Below are 18,958 nucleotides of genomic sequence, written 5' to 3'. Positions count from 1 at the left end.
GAAAGTATCATATCATGTAATGTTTTCTTTTGGGAAGACCACTACTCTGAACTTGTCCCTCTTTCTTTCCCCTTTCCATCAGTTTTTATTATTCAGCATGACAGCCTCTGGTATATCTCAGATGGGATATCCCTTTGGACATCTTGGATCAGCTGTCATAGTTATGTTCCCTCCCAGCTTCTTGTTCACCACAAGCCTCCTGTAGCAGAACATTCCTTGACTTGGTTTAAACACTGTTCTGCAACAACTTAAAATGTTAATGTTTCCTCCACTATTTTCATAAAAAAATCCAAAACACAGCATGATGTGAGTCTCTATGAAGAAAATTAACTCTATCCCAGTGAAAAACATCACAACAGTATTAATATGTATGAACTAATGACTTTTCTTTATCTTGAAATACACTTTGCAGTGTTCAATGGTAATACAAACTTGTGGACATGCTTGTTTTTGTTGCTTTTTTTTTTTTCCTATTCTTTTCTTTTTTCTTTCTTTTCTTTTTTCCTATTCTTTTCTTTTCTTTTCTTTTTTTTTTTTTTTTTTTTTTTTTTCTTTAAAACAGATGAGAGTTTCTTTTCTGCTCAGAGCTAGACACTACCATATTGAATAAAAAACAGTCAGTTACAGACAGCTGCTGGCTGCCTTAACATCTTTCTTGTACCTTCTTAACTACAGTAGTGTATTGTAGTACTTTGTGCCTAAGTGAGGTTAAGTAGAGGATAACCATTAGAGCTGACTAGTAGAGGTAAAAGTGGCTTTTTTCTCCTCCAAAAATACCAGATTAAGACTGAGTATCTCTGCACAGACTCATGGAAAGTCTATGAAAGCAGCTTATCTGCTAGATAAAGTGATACAGTAGTCACTTGTGGCCGTGATCTGTTTATTAGTTCCTATATATGAATGTTCTGAGGACTTCTAATTATTTTGTCATACAACCACAAACTTGCTGTATACCCAGCAAATCACTTTTGTGGCAAGGTTCTCTGAAGTAAACATTTTTGTTGAGGTCAGTAATTGAACAGTTGATGCTATATATGGAATGTGAACAGACTTCTAAATCACGTGGTGCTCTGGGCGGTTAACTAGCTTAGCAAGGCATCCACCGCATGCTGTGAATCTCTTCCTACTCCTGCTTCTGACTCAGAAATAGTTGCTTTTGTGTTTACTAATCCTCGTTTCAGCTAATCTCAAGTCACTGACTTGGGGAAAAGAGTAGATGATTTTCTGTCTTTGTCTTAATGCTAATGTTTCTCTTCTTTAACTGTTGTAGACTATTGACTAAATTGAGCATTGAAATTAAATGGTTCAAATTGCATCATGTGGTGAGAAGCTTTTTAGAAGCATAAAAATGATCTCTAGTTTTGATGTGTACTTACAATTGTGTTGTGTGGGTTGTGTGTGTTTTTTTTTTTTTTGTTAGTTTTCATTGTTCACTTTTTAAGGAAAATAATTCGTGGCTTATCCTTCTATTTCTTGTTATGTGCACAAAAACGACTTCTAAGCTATTGTTTTCTATTGCATAGTCTTGTCTTTGTAAAAGGCATTTTAATAACTGGCATATTCAAAGTCGAACTTCGTTTTAATTAGTTTAATGGCATAAGCAGTTTTTCTAGACATTTCTAGCCTTGTTATTTCTTAGTTTATCATCATTATTATTTTTTTTCTTGAAATAGTTGGTTATAATAAAGCATAGTGGGGAAGATTGTCTACATTTTTCTTCCAAAGGCACCAAATATTAAAAGAAAACAACAACAAAAAAAGACAAAAACTAAACCGTGCTGATTAGCTAAAGTAAAAAGTTTTTGTTGTTTTTTTTTTAAGTTTGTCACATGCTAGTTGGAAACTTCATAGTTGATTTTGCTTCCATTAGAACGTAATTGCAGACTAAGGTCATAAAGCAGAGCTGTTAAGCAAAGGTCCTAAGATATGTTTAAATTTCAGCTTTTGTTCCAGTAAGTATCACATATCTTAGGAACAAATAAAGAAGTTTAGGCAACCCTGTAAAGTAACTGAGATTTTAGTATTTGTTGCTTTATTTTTAAAAAACAACCTCACATAAGAATATAGTCCATCTGTATTATTAAATTGTTATACTGACTGAAGGAAGCCTGTTCTAAGTGTTTAGAAGTTGACCATTAACTTTCTTCTTCTTTTATTGGTGTAACAAAAGAAAGGCTTCTGTAGACATTATAAGGGGAGTGTCTGTAGAAACAAGCAGTGAGTCACAGCATACTAGAGATAAGTCAGCATTAGAGAACAGGGAATTAAAGACATAAGGAAAGTTCAGTTTAGCGTCAGTGAGGAAGGAAGGCTGCTAGAACCTATAAAGGGCAACCTGAAGAAGGAACATTTTTCTTTTATATTAATTTAAAAAATAGCACAAAAATCCTAACACTTCACAGCTGACATACCACTGTGTTCAAGTGAAGAGTAAAGCATATTAGAATGTACTTTTTCAGTGCATGTATTCTAAGTTCTGAAGTATTGTTTTCATTTCTTGCTGTAAATTCTTAGAATAGGTTAAGCATGCATATTGAGATAAATCATCTATGTGAGCTCTTAAGCACAGTGGAATGCTGGCTAGATTACAAATCTTACAGCTTTAAAACAAGGAAGCCTTAGTATTTTAAAAGGAGGAATTCTTATCTTTAAGGCTCTGTTATAAAACTGCACTGCCTTCAATAGAAAACTAAGGAGCACATCTCAAGTAAAGACTGAGAATAAACCACTCAAGTAAATAATGAGTGACATGAAGCATATGACAGCAGTCCTGATACTCATCTCAGTATTCAGATTTCCTCACTTTCCAAATTGACAGACAAAAAAAACCTTTTAAACAAAAACACACCTGAATTACTTCCTGATCAAAAAGTTTTATACAGAGCTGCCAGCAGGTAGTTTCATCTGCTTGCTATCTAGAAGCCAGGTATCTTCCTTAAGCATGGGGGCTTTTTATTCAATAGTTACATCTTTTAAGAAATACTAGAAATACTTGTTTCTACAAAGTTGACTGCAGGAGAAAATGCTCCGTACCTTTGCATAATACCTTGGAGTTACAGGAAGTGGGAGGTGGGAGTTCTGTCTCATTTTGAGTTTGAACATCTTCTGTTGCTCTTCTGCTTTATGACACACACTTCAAAGCTTAAATGAATAAATTGTTTCTATCATAAAGCACAAAGCTTTTTTTTTTTTTTTTTTTTTTTTTTTTTAAAGGAGGAAAGATGTTGAGAAGATTAGTAATACAGTATGATTGTCAGATCGAGTTTAGGAAGCGTGAAGTAGGAAGTGTGAAGCGTAATGTTCTTGAGCAATGTTAACCTTGATATTTTGTACGCTACAAGTAATATGTGATAAAGATTTTTAAACAAGCATGAATAAACTTGCCTTTTAGAAAGAAGGATGGCAAGAAATGCTAGATATATTCAATATGACTGAGTTCAACTTTAAAGTAGGAATGTAAATTCGCCTGTATTTTGTCTTTGATCTACTGTAAACACTATATGTTCAATTTTGAGAAGTATTAACATGAAAGATAGGCTAAGAGTAGCAAATCATAAATGGTATACTTATGCACTCAACATGTGGCTCTTGAGCTTAGAAAATACTCAGCTGTTATTCAGGAATAACTAGAGTACAAATATTTCTATGCACTGAGTTACTTCCTTTTACTTTCTTTTTTTTTTTTAGTTTTTTTAGTTTTTTTTTTGTTTTTTTGTTTTACTATGTTCAAATATTTGTATTTATCTGAATAGTAATTACAATGGAGAAATTGAAAAAAAATTTAAATACTTTTTTTTTTTTTTTTTTTTTTTTTTTTTTTCATATGCATGTTACATGAATACTTGGAAAAGGATAACTTTTCCACTTTGTCTGTTGGTGTGATTTATGTCTAGAGTAATTTAAACATTATTTACTACTTCACTACATGTGTTTGTTATGGCTTATTTCTTTTCTAGGAAGTTCATAGGAATGAATTCCTGGCTTGTGAAAACAAATCAGATTTGGAAATGTCTGAAGAATATTCTTCTAACAAGGATACAAGGTATTAAATAGGAGTTGTAAAAAAGAAGTTAAGAGTTTTAAATTTAAAGATTTATCTATTTACTTATACTTTTCTGTTTCTTGAGCTTTCACTTCATGCCATAGGAGGTGGATATCCTAAGGCTGTCTAATCTAGGCTTCCGAGTCTGTTCTGAATTTGGGCGATGTCTTATTTCTTATCCCACAGCCAGAACATCTGGAATTTAAAATTTGGCTTCCTAGTCTTCTAGATAACGATGTCTGAGTACTTTCGCGCTCTGCTTCCTTTTTTTAAAAATAAAAAAATCCTGAAATATTCTTGAGTCCTGTCAAGCAAGGGCCAATAGTTTTTACTAAATGGGAGCTCATAGAATCACAAGGTTGGAAAGGACCTACAAGGTCATCTAGTTTAACCGTCCACCCTTTACCATACCTACAGTAAAACCACTAAACCATATCTCCTAGCTCCCTATCCAGAAAGCCTCTTGAACACTGCCAGGGATGGCGACTCCACCACCTCCCTGGGCAGCCATTCCAGTGCCTGACCACTCTCTGAAAGAAAAAGTTCCTTCTTATGTCCAGTTTAAACCTCATCTGATACAACTTGTGGCCATTTCCTCGGGTCCTGTTTGTTGCCTGGGAGAAGAGGCCAAGTCCCTCCTCATCACAGCCTCCCTTCAGGAAGTTGTAGAGTGCAGTGAGGTCTCTCCTGAGCCTCCTCTTCTCCAGGCTAAACAATCTCAGCTCCCTGAGCCGCTCCTCATAAAACTTCTGCTCCAGACCCCTCACAAATTTTGTTGCCCTCCTTTGGACATGTTCCAGGGCTTTGATGTCTTTCTTATAGTGAGGAGCCCAAAACTGAACACAGTACTCAAGATGCAGCCTCACCAGAGCTGGGTACGGAGGGATGATTACCTCTCTGCTCCTGCTGGCCACACTATTTCTTATACAGGCCAGGATGCTGTTGGTCTTCTTGGCCACCTGGGCACACTGTCGGCTCATGTTAGGCTGAGCATCAACCAACACCCCCAGGTCCCTTTCTTCTTCACAGTCATCCAGCCACTCAATCCGAAGCCTATAGTGCTGCATGGGGTTATTGTGGCAAAAGTGCAGGACCTGGCACTTGGCCTTGTTGAACCCATTGAACTCAGCCCAGTGGTCCAGCCTATCCAGATCCCTCTGAAGGGCCTCACTGCCCTCAGGCAGATCAACACCACCTCCCAACTTGGTGTCATCTGCAAACTTACTGAGGGTACACTCAATTCCCTCATCCAGGTCATCAATAGGCCCTAGAACTGACTACTGGGGGACACCACCTGTAATGGGTCACCAGCTGGACTTAACTCCATTAACCACTTCCCTCTGGGCATGACTCTCTAGCCAGTTCCTTACCCAAAGAAGGGTATACCTGTCTAGGCCATGGGCAGCCAGCTTCCTCAGGAGGATACTCATGTGCCCTTTCAGACTCCTGTCTGCAATTGGCTTCTATCAAAGAGAGAGACAGAAGAACAAGGTGATATTACAAGTTTATAAATGATTATGATAACATTTACAGTATGTACAGTATATTTGTTCTATTTAATATTATGTATTGTAGCAATAAATGAAGAATAAAATGTACTTTTACTTTCTAGTTCCCTTAAAAATCAAGATGACAAGACAAAGGAATGTGTGGAAAATGAATCCTTGTCTCAGGAAAACAAATCATTACCACTAGAAGATTTTGAATGTGAACCTGTATATTCTATTGTGGATCAATGTTCTTTTTCTTCAAAGAAAAATAAAAATAAAAACCACTCATCCTGTACTAAGAACCAAAGTGGAGAATCAAATTGGCTGGTCAGTGAACAAATGGATTCTCAACAATTTGATGGATCTCAAACTTCAATTGCAAATGAATCAATAGCACCGTATGCTTGCTTTTATGGATCATCAGTAAAGAAGGTTAAAGCAGGATGGCTGGATAAATTATCACCTCAAGGGTATGATATTTGTAATGATTAGTGTATAATTATAAAGGGGTTTGCGTGAGACTCTTAAGTCTCTGCTCACTGTCTATTATTTGTTGTGGGAGGAAGAAGGGAACTACTGTTATTGCAAGAACATAGATATTTACTTCTGAATTCTCAATTTTTAATAATGTATTAATTCTAAAATGTATTTGGGAAGTATGTTTAGGAAATAAATGTTAAAAAAGTTGATGTCTACTCTGAAAAATATGGAATTAATTTGTGGTAATATTTTTAGTCCACAAATTTTCGCTTCTTCTCTGTTGACCACAAAGTAAGTGAAAACAAAGTCTGTTTCTGAAATACTGTTTTACCAATTTATCCATTCTTTCCTTGACTGGAGATCTTATTGATTTCAGAGTTATGTAGTCTCATGCTAATATAAGTTGTCATTTGAGGTTAGAAATCTACAATGATGCATACGGACTCCTCATTTAGTTTACTGACGTGCCTAAAGTTTGGAGAGAGGAATATGAGTACAAGCTTTCCTCTGAAATTTTAAGCAGTGAAGAACAGAATAGAAAGAGAAACCACTAATATAATCTCATGTTTAATTCCTCTTATTGTTCAAAATTTGTTTTAATTTAATCTTTAAATTCTCTGTATCAGCTCAAAGTTTACTGACATTTTCATAGAAAACACATTTTGTGTTGGTCTTTCCAGGTTATGAAAAATGATGATTTATTGTTCTTATATTATGTAAATTAATTGAGCCAGAGCTCATATATGATGAAAGTTTTGGTAAGCTACCACAGTGTACTAATACAAAATCAAACCCATCCTTTAATAGGAGAAGAAATAACATTGGGAAAAGAGTGGGCTCTGGTTCCTCTTTAATAAATTATTTATTAGAGTTTAGAATTGAAACTTTCATTAATGATAAGTTATAGTCTGTCAACATTTTTAAAGAACATACTGGACTGCTTCAAGTTCATGTTACATAATTTTTCAAGGTGGTTCTCATACAGCATGAATTAACAGGAAGCTGATATAATCCAATGAACTTCTAGTCAGTTATCTCTAGTTGATAAGAGAAATTGAAAAGGAATTTCTCTGTTGTACTTGTTGAATGATTTTGTGTGTCAGCTACTTATTCACTGGTTAGGGAGAGCTTAATGAATGAAGGTATCATAGGGTGTAAACAGAAATGTCTTTCTTATGAACCTATGAGATGGTCATTTTAGATTCCCACCTTTCCTTTTTGGAAGTGATATTAGAGATCTTGTAACATTTAAAGGTATGCTCTGTATTAAGAGATTTCGTTTGCCTCCAATAAAAATAGCCTGTTCTCATCCTTTACCTGTTAGGTCAAAGCAAAAGCACATTATTGAAAGCTCTTTTTCCCTTTGTCACTTCAAATATGATAAAGAACATGAGAATGAGGAAGAGAAAGAGAGGGGAAACTTGAAAATGAAGACACTGATTTATAACAGAACTCCATTAATGTCATACTTCTTATCTCTAGATATCTTTATTATATTTGAAATCAATGTTATAATCTTCAAAGGGGCTAATTTTAAATCTCAGAAAGTTTAGGCCCAAACATGGGAAGCAAAATGTGATATGACCTTTTGAAATATTCTTAAAAGCCAGTGTAACTTGTCATTTTAATGGTATTCATCTTTGATTCACAGCAAACGTATGTTTCAGAAGCGCTGGGTTAAATTTGATGGAGACAGCATTTCTTATTACAATAATGAAAAGGTAAGTGACATGTTTGGATCAAAATGCATGTGTATAATAGGCAACATTTAGAAATAACGGTAAATTAACATTTAAGTTAACTGTATATTCAACTGCAAAATATTAGGATTAGGCATTCGTTATTACAGAAGAACAGAATAATGAAAAACACAGACATTACTTTGGTGATGGCTACAGACAACCTTGTCACAGAAACTCAGTATGAGAGAGAGAGAAAGAGAGATAACATTTGGAATGGAAGCCTTGTAAAAACGAAAAATACCCTGTGACACCTATCTAGTTTCTTATTATAAATGTCTCTCCTGTGTGACTTCTAGGAACAATCACATAAGGGAGGACTAGTTTCCATTACAGTGGATCTCTTCATAATCAGTGTAATACTATGACTCCAGTGGATGTTTTAGTTTTTCTTCACCTAAGGGACTGATTTGTCCTGAAACATTTGCAGCCTCATGCTTTAATTCAAGTAGATCAATTCTGGTAGATGAATGTATGGAACTGTTGAGTCAAAGCCTGAACCAGTGACTGAGCATCTGGGGAAAGGGCCTGGTCATCCTTCAGAGCACAGGTGAAGGCAATTCACCTGAGTGACCAGAAGGCGTGGAGCCTGGCAGCACCTCTCCTAGATTTCATTTAAGGGCTGACCCCCACTGGGGAAGGTTCTCTTTCTGGAGATCACTTCTTGGTGAAGTTTTCTCCTGTGAACCTAGAATCCATTCTGATATGGGTGAGCAATTTTCTTCCTTTCCTTTATAGCACCCTTCTATTGTGCTAGTCCTGTCATCACACCTTTGTTGGTAACACCTTTCTTGTTGCATTGATCTGTCCAGTTGCTACAGTGACATAAAAATGGATTTGTGAGTCAGCATTTAAAAACAATAAATTAATTTTTTCAGACCTGTTTTTAAATTTGCTTCCCTTTTATCTTTTTTCTTATCTATTTAATTAAGTTGACTTCAAAATTATTTTTCCGTTGTTCTATGATTAATTATTTTATTTTGGAAGAAATGCTGATCTTGCTAAGCTCAAAAATGTTAGATGATTGTATAATGTGCATGTTTGTTGGAAATGAGGCTGTATGCACATGCACTGTTTGAAACACTGGGAAGCTTTTCCTATTGAAGATGCATATTAAATTAGGAAGAAAATTCAGCTTTGTGTTGTAATTTGGGTTTCATTATGATAGGTGTTGATAATCAATAAGAATTGCACATTATAAAAAATGTGCACACATTGTCCTGTTTCAGTAGATTATGAAGGGGAAGAACTGAATTAGAAAAAGGTTGAGAATGTCCTGAGGGGGCAGAGAACAAGAGAAAGAAGTATTTACATTATGCTTCATTATGCCTGCTGATGAGGAACATGAGACAGCCTGTTTTTGTGTGCTTATTTTTTTTCACTTAGTAGACATGATTATGTAGATGAAGAGAATATTTGGATTGGAGGGACAAAATATTTTATCCTCTTTGTGGTATTCCTGCCAGAGCTTTAAAGGAGCAGGAGAGTTAGTCATTAAGAACGGCTTAAATAGCGTTGGAATTTAATATCTTCTGTAGCATAACCAGGGAAAGAAATGTTACTTTTAAAGAATTTTAAGTCTTGTATCTAAAGTTGAGTGTTTTTTTGTTTTTTGTTTGTTTGTTTGTTTGTTTGTTTGTTTTTGGAGGTTCTCTACTAGTTATATTGAGGTCACTAGAACAGGAGTTGTTATACGCTTATTTGTTGCAAGAGATTACAGAAATCATCCCTCCTACTGAGCGGAATATTTAATGTAGCATGGGCTGCGTAGAAAGCTTCCAACATTCAGTTCTGCATTTGAGGATTTCTGTGGTATTAGACAGTTAAGAGCTGTCAGGAGGATTGGTTTACAGATTCTTTTTTTTGTTTGTTTGTTTGTTTGTTTTTTCATGAGAGAAAAAACTGCATTCTTGTGATTGAAGGAGTCACTGCTTGGTGTGTGTGTGTTCAACTTGTCCAAATTTGGATGTCTGATTTATTAACTTGATGAGTCACGTGCTAAGACCTTATATCTGAGAACTTGGAGTCTTGACACATCCTGAGAGATTAGGATTTTGTGAAACACTTGGAGATGTTCAGGGACTGGAGGAAAAGACAATGGTCTGCCCGTAGTTCTGTGTGTATTGCGGGATTGCATTGGGTAAGCAGTGTGCTGTGGCTAATCAAGGGTGAAATGACTGGATGATGGGAAGAAAAGACAAAGAAGGCCATATTCCTGAAAATGTGTGCTTAGCTTACATATATTCTTCTCTGAATAATTTGAATTTTCTAACTCTTTTCTAACCCTGTTTTAGTTGTATGTCAACTTCTAATCAGTATAGATCTTTCCCTTACCTCTCTCTCTATATATAAATAAGAATAATTCCTTTTTGTTACAAAGGGCATCTGTTCTGTGAATTGCTTTGGTTTGTATTGGTGGTGGTGCACTTTTCTTCTATTTTTGTTTTCTATTGTCCTGAGCAAACTGTTGTGGTGAGAGCAATCAGTATCTCATGTGGTTTTTGTCATAACGGAATGTGGTTAACTGAACTGAGAACAAACTGAAGAAAAGAAGGGATCACTTCAGAATTCTCTTTAGTTATTCAATTTGCATTATATTTCTTTCACATTTCTTAGTCCTTTCAGCAGGTGAATTTTGCTGTTCTAATGTACTTGGTAAGGTGAAACTGCTGGCTGTATTGAAAGTTTTAATGTAAAAACATTTTGGGATTTCTGACAAATATTTTCGTGATTTAGGAAAAAGTCTTTACTTTTCATATGGACAACTTTGTTTACTTCAAAGTAGGACAATCACTGTTGTTCTTGGAATAGGTCATGTTTTGTCTGTTGTAGAAGGATGTGGGTTGTTGTTTTTGGTTTTCTTTAGTTTTGTTTTCTGTTTCCTTAAATCACCTAGTTTCTTGTCTGGAGTTTTGTCTTGATCTGTCAGAGCTTTTAGCATTAGGTATTAGTTCTTGCACGTAAAAGAGAACCTGGTGTAGAAAGAAGACTGAGAAATTCTCATGGTTTTAACTGCATTTCAAAATAAATATGTGTGAAGGATAATTAAGTACCAAAACACAAACCATGTTGAGCTTAAAAAGAGGCAAATAGAATGAAGTAGCTGTTACTTAAAGTTGTCTAAATCATTCTCTTACAGTACCAAATATAACCAGTAGATGCCTGCAAACTCCATAATATAATTGTACCTGAACAGTTTTATAAATACCATCTGTAGTAGGCTTGCTTTTTCATTGTGAGGAATCAGTAGTTGACACAATACCTGTGCTTTTTAACACATATGAAATTGCTGTGCTTAAAGTCCATCTTCAAATAAATATAGCCATGATAAAATTACGCGTGCAGAACTGAGATGATTCTGAATTACAGAGTAGTTCTTGAGTGTAAATAAAATTACATTTTGATATCTCTTAGTAAATTGCAGTTTTTCAAACAGCATTCATTGAAATATATTAGTATTTAGAAGGGAAACAACACAGGACTATGAATTTAGTGAAAATTGGTGGCATATTCAACTCAGTAAATAGAAAAGGCATCCTCCATGCTTAGCATTCACAGTGATTCCTTAAGTCCTTGTATAAAGTCTGTTATAATAATTTATACTTCAGGAAGAACTTTATTGCAGTACAAATTATTTATGGGAGAGCTACCTCTTGGAATATTACTGCATCTGGATCATAAATCTTAGCAGTGTATCTGAATTATCTTTGTCAGAAAACCAATTGATCAAAGCATGTTGGTGACAGGAGGAGCAGTATTAACTCTGTAATCCAGGAATTGTTCAGAAATGCTTGTGAAGTGTTGTGTATTTGCTTCAGCTTTTCCCTGCCCCATCAAATCACATAATCATAAAGCCTGGGTTGAAAAGGAGCACCGTGGTCATTCAGCTTCAACCCCCCCATCATATGCAGGGCCACCAACCACTAGACCAGGCTGCCCTGAGCCACATCCAGCCTGGCCTTTAATGCCTCCAGGAATGGGGCATTCACGACCTCCATGGGCATCCTGTTCCAGTGTGCCACCATCCTCTGTATGGAAAAACTTCTCCTAATCTCTAACCTGAACCTCCCCTGTCTCAGTTTAAACCCCCCACCCCCTTGTCCTATCAATATCTGCCCTCATAAACAGGTGTTCCCCCTCCTGTTTAAGTGTTCCATTCAAGTACTGGAAGACCACAATGAGATCTCCCCAGAGCCTTCTCTTCTCTAAGCTAAACAAGCCCAGTTCCCTCAACCTTTCCTCATAGGAAAGTTGCTCCAGCCTTCTAATCATCTTAGTGGCCCTCCTCTCTCCCCAGGTCTGGATGCAGTACTCCAGGTGGGGCTTCACAAGCGCCAAGTAGAGGGGGACAATCACCTCACTCTCCCTGCTGGCCACTCCTTTTTTAATGCAGCCCAAAACACAGTTGGCCTTCTGGGCTGCAGGCATGCACTGTCGGCTCATATGCAGCTGATTGTCCACCAGAACTCCCAGGTCCCTCTCCTCAGGGCTGCTCCCAAGGAGATCATCCCCCATTTTGTATAAATACCTGGAGTTGCCCTGACCCAAGTGCAGCACCCTGCACTTGGCCTTATTGAACCTCATTGGGTTAACATGGGCTCACTTCTCTAGCCTGTCTAGGTCCCTCTGGATAGCTTCTCTCCTTTCCAGTGTATCAATGGCACCACTCAGCTTGGTATCGTCTGTACTCAATGCCATTGTCTATGTCATTGATAAAGATGTTGAAGAGCACTGGTCCCAAGACTGATCCCTGAGGGACATTGCTCATGACTGCCCTCCACCCTGACACAGAACCATTAATCAATACCCTTTGGCTGCGTCCAGCCAGCCAATTCTCCTAATCCATTGTACAGTCCATCCTTCAAATTCATACCTCTCCACTTTAGAGAGAAGGATGTGTTGAGGGACCATGTCAAAAGCTTTGCAGAAGTCCAGATAGATAACATCCATTGCCCTTTCCCCCATCCACCGAAGCTGTCACTCAGCAGTGTCATGAGATGTGTTCTTAAGAGGTGTTTCATATATGCATTATACCTCACTATGGGATTTTCTTCTATTTTAGAAGGCAGAATATGAGCATGGACACACAGCAATGAAGTGAGCTGTGTTTGGATAGTGAAATGGTTTACTAATTGATGCAGTTTTATTAATAATAAATGCTGAACTTGTAGGAGCACAGAACAGTTTACATGTGCTCATCATGTGAGCATCCTAAACATCATTGTGCGTAATACTACCTGGGAGACATTTATTAACAACTATTAACTGCTTCTTTTGTGTTTTTATTATAGGAAGTGTTCTCAAAGGGAATAATACTACTCTCTGCTATAGCAACAGTTAGAGTTCATGGAGAGAATAAATTTGAAGTTGTTACATCCCATAGGACTTTCGTCTTCCGAGTGGATAGAGAAGGTATGTATAACACATGTATGTAATTCTAATGATTTCTTGAAGACTACATAGTCATTGCTGGGAAATTCAATTATGTTATGACTTGTATTGCAAAAGGTATTTCTGGAATCTATCTGTTTTGGATTCATGAAGTAAAACTATAGATAACTATAGTCTTTGTAATAAGAAATAAAATACTTTGTAAAATATGAAAATAATAACACTGTTTTCCAGTTCTTCTGCCTTCTCTCCCATTATTTCCAAAGATGAATTTTTCTGGACATTCATTAGATATCACTAGCAACTTTTGCAGTCTGTGCACTATCAGCCATCTGCTCCTAGTCACTACTTGATATAAAATTGATGAAGAGCAACAATGAAGTTGATGGCTTGGATGTGATGATGTGATAAGAGACAATGTGATATTTTGTTGTTGTTGTTTTATTTACTGCCTTAAACATTATTTTCAGCAATATTGGTAGAGAATACAAAAAGAGGAAGTCAGTGCACCTTCTAGTCTAACGCTTTATCACCCTACTGCTGTAATACGTAGAATTAATGTCAGTGCATATACGACTTATTTATGGAAACAATCAAATAAACTGGAATACCTAGGAAAAGACACATGCTGTATGTATTTACTGCGCTGTGTGCCAGACCCATTATAGCTAGGGGTTTCTCAGCATTTCCTTTATCAAATCTCATTTTTATGGGTTATAGCTTGGTTGTATACAATTGCTGCAGGCTGCAACAGGAGTGCAGCATTAGTGAACAAATCCTTATCAGGTCTGGCTCAAATCAGTTCAGACATTTTTATGCTCTTAGCTAAGAAGTGGGTCTATTTTTATTACTTTTGCCTTTCTCTTCCAAAACAAATTTGGTCATTTTTATAAATTAGAACATAACCATCCTAGCACATTATTTTTTTGTAGGGCCATAATTTGCTTTATGAGCTGTTACCTTTAAATACCATAAAACGTTAGCAGCTTACATTGACGTAAAAAGTATATTTAGAACAGCCACATTTGTACATTAAATTGTATTTTCATTCATGGACCTGGTGATATGTTCATGAAGCTGTTGCTGTCACATTAAGGATATAAGTTGATACTGTACAAGTAATTTGATCCTCACTGTATCCAATAGTGGATGATGTATTCATAGTAAATTATGTAAATAACCTTGCTTGCTTACTGGCATGTGCACAAAATGTCATTTTATGCTATTCTTTGTGTGAATTTGTGAGTGGAAATTGTTCTGGGACTATTCTAAGAACATTTATTTTAAAACATTTTGAAATGGAAACTATATATATTTCATCCTGTGGACCTCTAATATTAATTTTACTTAATTTCTTCTGAAGTATCAAAATACAGAATATTGTCTTTGTGTTTGTTGACTTGTGTCCCTTGATGTCAACGTCAGTCCATAATCTGTAGAATGTAGTACTCGTTTTCTTGTCTTTTGGTGCTCTGATTGTTTATTTTGCAAACTGAAAATACAATATTTTTTTATTTAAGTACATGGGGGAAAATTATGTGTAACATTTTGGAAAGTTTAGGACATTTGGAGGAAGTAAATGAAATAGGTGGTAGTGCTGAATTAAAACTTCAGAGAATTTGTGTAGATTATGTTCTAATTCAAATGAAATATTTATTAAAAAGTTATTTAATTATATACATATATTTCTTTTTAATAATAATTTTTAATAAAACACACCTTTTAGATTAATTTTATCATCTTCTATAGCAAAATATTCCTATGACCTTTTAAAACTACTTTAAGAGACAAGAATGCAACAGTTGTCTTAAAACAAAACCTGTACTTATAAGAGGAGCTCTTCTATCACCTTCCTTGTGCTAGTCTGTCAGGTGCTGTCACCTGAATGTGTTTGAAGAAGTTCAAACACATTTCTGATGCTTAAATTCATTTGTTTCTTCTTGCTCACATTACTTTTATGATGTGAGCATGTTATTGTTCTGATGGTCCTCTTTACAGTGCTGGACACTGATCATGTCAACTTTAGATGCACCATGAATGACATATAAAACATACAGGATATGTTATATGTATGTATGACTTGAATCTCTTTGAGAAAATAATTGAAGTATTCATGATGTTTCTGTCATGCAGGGCATGTCTAATTCATTCAATGTATTCAGTTTTAATGTATATTGATCTTAGTCTGGTGAAATGTCAGTGTTACCTTAATCAATCAAGTAACATGTCAGAACATAGTATTTGCAACTTTATTACTTCAATTACTTGTGTTCATATGTTTGTAAGATGCTTAACTAATACCGCATGCAAAACATATTCAAACATTTATTTTCTTGATTACTCAGTGCCCTTGACAATATCAAGCTTTATCACTACACCTTAATGGAATAGTCTGTGAATTGCCAAATGTTGCATAAAAGCATGGTGAAAAAGTGTAGTGCTGGGGCTGGCTTCTCTCTTCAGTGATGGAGAGTTGCCTGATCAATAATAAAAAAAGAACATGTTACGTGTATGTCACCTCAGCCTTTAAGTTCTCTGAAATTAAGCATTTTAGAACTAGCAGTCATGATTTTTAGGAAACTGTAATTAATATTTCCATAACCTTCAATTTTTTATTTTTTTTGAATTTATGCAAGTTAACTGAGTACGTAGCATGTCTTCTTTTATGTTTGTTTTTTGTATTTCTTTTTCCTTTCTACTTCCTTTTCAAGGTAGATGTCATCTCTGTTATGCTGTAGTTATACCATCAACCAGCAAGGAAGGCATAATAGGAAGAACAAGAAAAAAAATATGGTAGAAAGTGGGGCTGCTGCTTAGCATATAACCTTTATCTAATCTTTTCCTTGTTTAGAAGAAAGGAATGACTGGGTTAATAAAATACTCAATGCCGTGAAATCTCAATCTGATAATAACCCTCAGTCTCGAATTTCTGTTGCTCCTGAGAAAAGTGGATATCTCGAACTGAAAGGATACAAAGCCAAAATCTTTATTCTACTTCAAGGGAATACTGTGTGGATCTGCAAAAATGAGCAGGTAAATTTTTCATGTGCTTTTTGTGAATGAATGCTAGAAAAGATGATTTAACTGGTCTTAGAAATTGATGGTTCTTTGTGAATATAAATGCATATCCTTTTTTATATAGTACTTTATTGCTACAGGTCTCAGAAGACCTCAAAAAACAAGAGATGTGTCATTATGCCCGTTTTACAATGAAAAAAATGAATATGTAGTGAGGTGAAATGAAAAGCCCTGAGTGTCACAACAGGTTAGTGGCAGGGGTAGGATTAATTTACTCTTAAAAGTGTGTGTCATAAGTACTCTACTAAATGAGCTTATTTTGTGCACTGCTTTCAATGTCCTCCTGTAGTACAGTGCTCTAGAAAATGCCACAATGCACTTATATATATCACATATTTGAAGTGACACTTCATCTAAATGTTCAGCGTTAATGTTCCTTGTGTTTTTAAGAGCCTGAATTGACTTGTTGTGCACTGTAATATATTAAACAAATCCAGTATTAGAAAATACAAAGTAGCTTACATTCCAGCTCTTAAATCTAGGGTTGTGGTTTTTTGTTATTGTTCGGTGTTTATTTTTTGTTTGTTTGTTTGTTTAGTTGTAAACATATTATGATGTAATGCAGTTAACTGTGGCACTCCCTAGGATGTTGTAGATAGAGGGTATAAATGAGAGCTTAATGGATGGCTGTGCAAACTGTTGGAAGAAAATCTATTACAAGACCTTAAGTGAAAGGTACTATTCCTGTGTAAGGAAATTGGCAACCCAGGAGTTGTTGGAACAGGGGTGGGGATTTGGGGAAAGTGCTGTTGTATGCTTTGCTCTTTCAAATTTGTGTACAAGCAAACTCTTATTTCAAATATGAATGTTCTCTCAGCAACTAGTCCTTCTTCACTTACTGTGTGCTCTTCTGTGTGGGAGAAGGTGTTCCAGAGCCATTCACTTTTTCAAGGTTTCTTGATAGCCTTCAGGCTGAAAATTATGAATAATCTAAGATAATCTAACACTGTTTTTTTGCATTTCCTCCCCTAACAATTTTCTCTTACGCATGCATTTTCAATTATTATTTTCCATGTTTCAATGTGTATGTTGAATGTATTTGCTTGGGGGGGGGAGGGGGAAGGAGCATGGTGTCTCTTTGGTAAACTGTATCAGCTGTGCCCTTTCAGTATCTATGACTTCACATTTGTTTTAGCTTATCATGGAAGCACACCTTTAAACAGCCTTTTGACAAGATGTTTATTCCTTTCTACTATATGGATGCTCTGCACAGGCCAGTAACTGCAGTGCAGCAGAAGGCAAACCAAAACTGAGCCCTGAAACAGAATGAAGTTTATGCATGCTGTCAGCTTGTCATTTCCTTCTCCTTGAATAAAATTTATGAACAATGATGCAAAACTAGCACCTCTCCAAAACCTGTTTACTTAAAACCGATTGTGTCAAATGATCCTAAGAGGTTTCTTGTTAGATCCTCCATTTGAACAAACATCTGTTTCTCTATGTGACTTCTGTCTATTTCGAAATCAGAAAAAATAGTTCCTGTCTTCAAGCTTTCATGCAATGTAGTTCTCCCAGTACCTATTGTGTTTTATCTAAAAGTTGAAAAACGTATTGTCACTGCTGCATTATAGAAATGCACAGTAACGTAGTTCTAATCCAGTAGAGGGCTCTCATGTTCTACAAATCTTTCCCAGTCTCAAGTTTGTGCCTCAGCCATTAATTACCAAGCAAATGCATCCAGAGATGTCCTTAAATTCTGCTCATATTGGAATTCACATCCTTACTTGAGAACTACTCCCAGAGAGACTTAGAAGGGTTTATTAAAACTGCAGCGCTAAAAGGCACCTATTTAGACTTCTTACAATGTTGAAATGAGATCAGATCAAGCTGATTTATTGATTTCTATTAAACTTGATAGAAGAGAGTCCACTGGTGCTTTAAAAGATTTTTCTTCATTGTTAAAAGTGGAGAAGATCCTAAGCCAAATGCCAAATCCTAACATAACCAACATGAACTTTGTGAAGTTCAGATTGAGATCAGAACATCATGTCTCAGGCCCATTTCTAGTTAAAAAGTGATTGGGTTAGCCTGAGCTTCTGGCAGTGATATAGTGCTAGTAAGAAACTATCAATTTCTTTGGCTCTCTATGTAGTGTGAATTTCTTAAACTTCCTCTCTGGAGCAGGCGTGAAAAATAGATCGTACAGAATCAATTTGTTCAACCTGCAACTTGCTGAAACTCCCATTTCTATTTCAAAATTGTTCGTGCTTAAATAAAAACGTGTCATCTGATCGTTCATGACAGCTCAAACACTGGCTTGAAATGTCAGGCTACTGCAATGGTGCCTGTGATAACCTCCCCTCTGTGACCATCAGAAGGGCTGTGACAGATGCTTTTCTGGTCTGCCAGAAAATACCCATTTCACTGGGGTGTATACAAGCATCACTGGTAAAGCTGAAGCCAGGGAGGGCCTATGTGTCACAGTGTTTATGCTAGAGTTTGGCTTTGATAAAGATAACTTGAGATATTTTTTTGATACTGCCTTGGGTAGTTCCAAAATAGATGCATTTACATGGGGTATTAGAGAAAACAGCAAAATAGAAAGGCTGCAAAATGGTATGTATGGCTGCATGCCATGATTATTTACAACTTTTTCCCTCCATGCATGACTCCAAGTTAAAGCTTGAATAATGATGAGTATTCTTCTGTGTATGAGAAATAGTATCCATTTCATATTTAAAAAGAAAAAAACAAAACAACAAGCCTCTTATTTCATTTTGGCTGAGTGCTCTTATTGA

At 35.9% G+C, this 18,958-nt stretch overlaps 1 protein-coding gene across 2 annotated transcripts in view; it reads left to right on the top strand.

Moving 5' to 3' along the window:
• The window catches only part of ARAP2 (ArfGAP with RhoGAP domain, ankyrin repeat and PH domain 2), a 115,155-nt gene that overhangs the window by 14,480 nt on the left and 81,717 nt on the right, over nucleotides 1–18,958 (top strand). For both annotated transcript variants that reach the window (XM_072334089.1, XM_072334088.1), the window contains exons 5-9: nucleotides 3,957–4,042; nucleotides 5,655–6,002; nucleotides 7,664–7,733; nucleotides 13,043–13,163; nucleotides 15,994–16,175. In XM_072334089.1, the coding sequence (XP_072190190.1) occupies nucleotides 3,957–4,042; nucleotides 5,655–6,002; nucleotides 7,664–7,733; nucleotides 13,043–13,163; nucleotides 15,994–16,175 (807 nt within the window). The remainder of the gene's footprint in view (nucleotides 1–3,956; nucleotides 4,043–5,654; nucleotides 6,003–7,663; nucleotides 7,734–13,042; nucleotides 13,164–15,993; nucleotides 16,176–18,958) is intronic.

Source organism: Excalfactoria chinensis, chromosome 4 (genome assembly GCF_039878825.1).
Source record: "Excalfactoria chinensis isolate bCotChi1 chromosome 4, bCotChi1.hap2, whole genome shotgun sequence".
NCBI lineage: Eukaryota > Metazoa > Chordata > Aves > Galliformes > Phasianidae > Excalfactoria > Excalfactoria chinensis.
The sequence above is the reverse complement of the archived record's forward strand: the minus strand, read 5'-3'. Positions and strand labels throughout refer to the sequence as shown.